Source organism: Stylophora pistillata, chromosome 3, assembly GCF_964205215.1.
Source record: "Stylophora pistillata chromosome 3, jaStyPist1.2, whole genome shotgun sequence".
NCBI lineage: Eukaryota > Metazoa > Cnidaria > Anthozoa > Scleractinia > Pocilloporidae > Stylophora > Stylophora pistillata.
In genome coordinates, this window is record NC_142521.1 from 23655359 (window position 1) to 23657907 (window position 2549).

Below are 2549 nucleotides of genomic sequence, written 5' to 3' on the forward strand. Positions count from 1 at the left end.
GGGCAATTGAATCACGATCAGCGTGGGACCACACCCTTCGTTTTTCTCCGGCTCTTTTGGAGGAGTTGAGATTTTGGTACAGCAATATCGACTCGTTTAACGGCTATTCTCGTCGTCCACCCCCTGATTCGTCGACGGTTATTTTCTCTGATGCTAGTGATGTCACCTTCGGCGGGTTTTCGGCCTCCTTGGACGGCGTAATGGCTAGCGGCATGTTAACGTCTGAAGATCTTGGTCAGAGCTCCACGTACCGCGAGTTGAAAGCTATTTATTATCTTCTATTGTCCTATGCAGAGAAATTGCAGAAGAGAGTAAAGGCTTTCACCGACAATCAAGGCGCCGCGAGAATAGTTTCTGTTGGCAGTTCCAAGCTCACCTCCAGTCCGTTGCTTTAAGCATTTTTGATTTTTGTTTTTCAAACGGGATCACCCTTGAGGCACAGTGGATTCCCAGATCGCAGAATGAGAGGGCTGATCTCCTTAGCCGATTCGTTGACAAGGACGATTGGCGCGTCAATCCTTCAGTTTTCCGCCTCCTTGATGCTAAATGGGGTCCTCATACATTCGACCGCTTCGCGACCTATTACAATGCTCAGCTCCCTCAGTTTAACTCGAGGTTTGCCTCTCCCGGATGCAGTGGGGTCGACGCATTGGCACAAGACTGGAGCGCCGAAAACAACTGGATATGTCCCCCAGTTAGTCTGATCGTCGATTCTGTTCGTCATCTCATGTCTTGCTTTGGCCGCGGGACATTGATCATCCCCGAATGGCCCTCCGCTCATTCTTGGCCTTTCTTGCGTGAAGGGTCTTCTCGGTTTAGCTCGTATGTCGCGGAAGTGTTTGTTCTGCCTGCAGTCGAGGGTCCTGGTCAGAAGCAGATCTACAAGGCTCGACCTTCTATTTTTCGTCGTTGTCCGAAGTTCAGAATGTTGGCTTTGCGTTTAGATTTTAGGTGAGTTGTCTAGCCTTCGTGGCATACTTTTTGAGCCCGGCGGTGCACTTTTTCCGGTATCTTTTTTGGTTGCGCATATTTGGATTTTTTGGCGCATTTTAGAGCCTGATTTGGCTTATGTTTTTAGCCTTATGTGGCGTGTCTTGAGGCCTAAGTTGGCTAATGTTCGGCCCGATGGGGCGATTGTTTGGCCTGTAATGGCACCTGGCCTGTAGTGGCACCTGGATTCACTTTGCAATTTAGTAGGTACGGGTAAGTTTATGCCGCGCAGCCGACCATCGCGTTTGGAATATCCTCTTATACCGATATTGCCATTCTTTATGAGCTTGCTTTTTTCAGTTTTCCGTTGTCGTTTCGTTCACCTTGTGTTTTTGTTTTTCAGATGTTCTAATTTCCGGGATTTGGAGCGACGCGGCAGCCTTGGAGGACCCATTACTACGCAGCTTGGTTCCAGATCTTCTTGATTCGCAGTTGGGATCCAGGGCCCCGTCTACCTTAACCAAGTACAAGTCAGGCTGGTTGAAATGGCGCGGATGGGCATCCTCGAAGATTGGTGTCCCTGTCATTCCGGCGAAGCCCTTGCACACTGCACTCTTTATTACAGAACTTACGAACGTTTGCCTTGCGAACAATACGGGTGTCTCCCCCACAGAAGCTGTTGTTTAATTGCATTAAGTGGGCCCACTCTATGGCTGGGCTAGAAATATGTCCTGTCAACCATCCCCTTGTGAAATCTTCTCTTGAGGGCGCGAAAAGAAAATTGGTGCGTTCTGTTAACCCGAAGGAGCCTTTATCCGTATACACGCTGCAGGCAATTGCCGAATGTTATGTTGCGAGTAATTTTCTTGCCACTCTTCGTTTTTTGTTCATATTGTTAGTGGGTTTCTATGGGTTTTTTCGTATTGATGAAATTAACAGTTTTTGCCTTAAGGATGTGACCATTAATGCTGACATGTCTATTTATGTCTCCAAGCGAAAAAATGACCAGTATCGGGAGGGTCACACCTCTTATCTTGCCAGGTCTAAGAAAGCTACGTGCCCAGTTTCCATTACTGAGCGAATTATTCAGGTTTTATCGCAGTCTAATTCATCGCTTCCGCTTGTTCGTCGTATTGTGAAGTCCAAATCTGGCGAGTATTTCCACGCTAGCAAGGGCGTGTCTAATTCTACTCTTAGAGAGGAATTCAAGAAGTACATCCGGCCCTTTAGTGACGACGTTTCAAAGTGCGGCACGCATAGTATGAGGTCTGGTGCAGCGTCGAACGCCGCTTGTAGGCGCATACCGGGCGATTTATTGGATGTGCATGCTGGGTGGAGGTGTCCTTCCTCGAAGAACAGATACATTAAACATACAATTAAAGATCGTTTAAGCGTTTCAAAATCGCTTTTGCTCTGAGGGTATACTTTACGCTAGTTTACAGTTTATTCTTGTCATTAGTTTGCGATTATTTTGTGCTTTTTTGCTAGTTTATAACTATTGTAGTTTTAGTTACTATTTACTGCAATCAATTTATTTATCGTATTTATTATGTCCATCTATTTGCTGTTGCCTAGAAGTCCTCGCGGGGGACATAAGTGATGCCTGGCCCGTCCCAGTT

General features: G+C 46.7%; 1 protein-coding gene across 1 annotated transcript; it reads left to right on the forward strand.

Moving 5' to 3' along the window:
* The first annotated feature begins 1599 nt into the window (after positions 1-1599).
* LOC111346228 (uncharacterized) lies at positions 1600-2430 on the forward strand. The gene has a single exon (XM_088754444.1). The coding sequence runs from the start codon at positions 1640-1642 to the stop codon at positions 2345-2347; it is 708 nt and encodes a 235-aa protein (XP_088610570.1). The 5' UTR covers positions 1600-1639; the 3' UTR covers positions 2348-2430.
* The last annotated feature ends 119 nt before the right edge of the window (positions 2431-2549 follow it).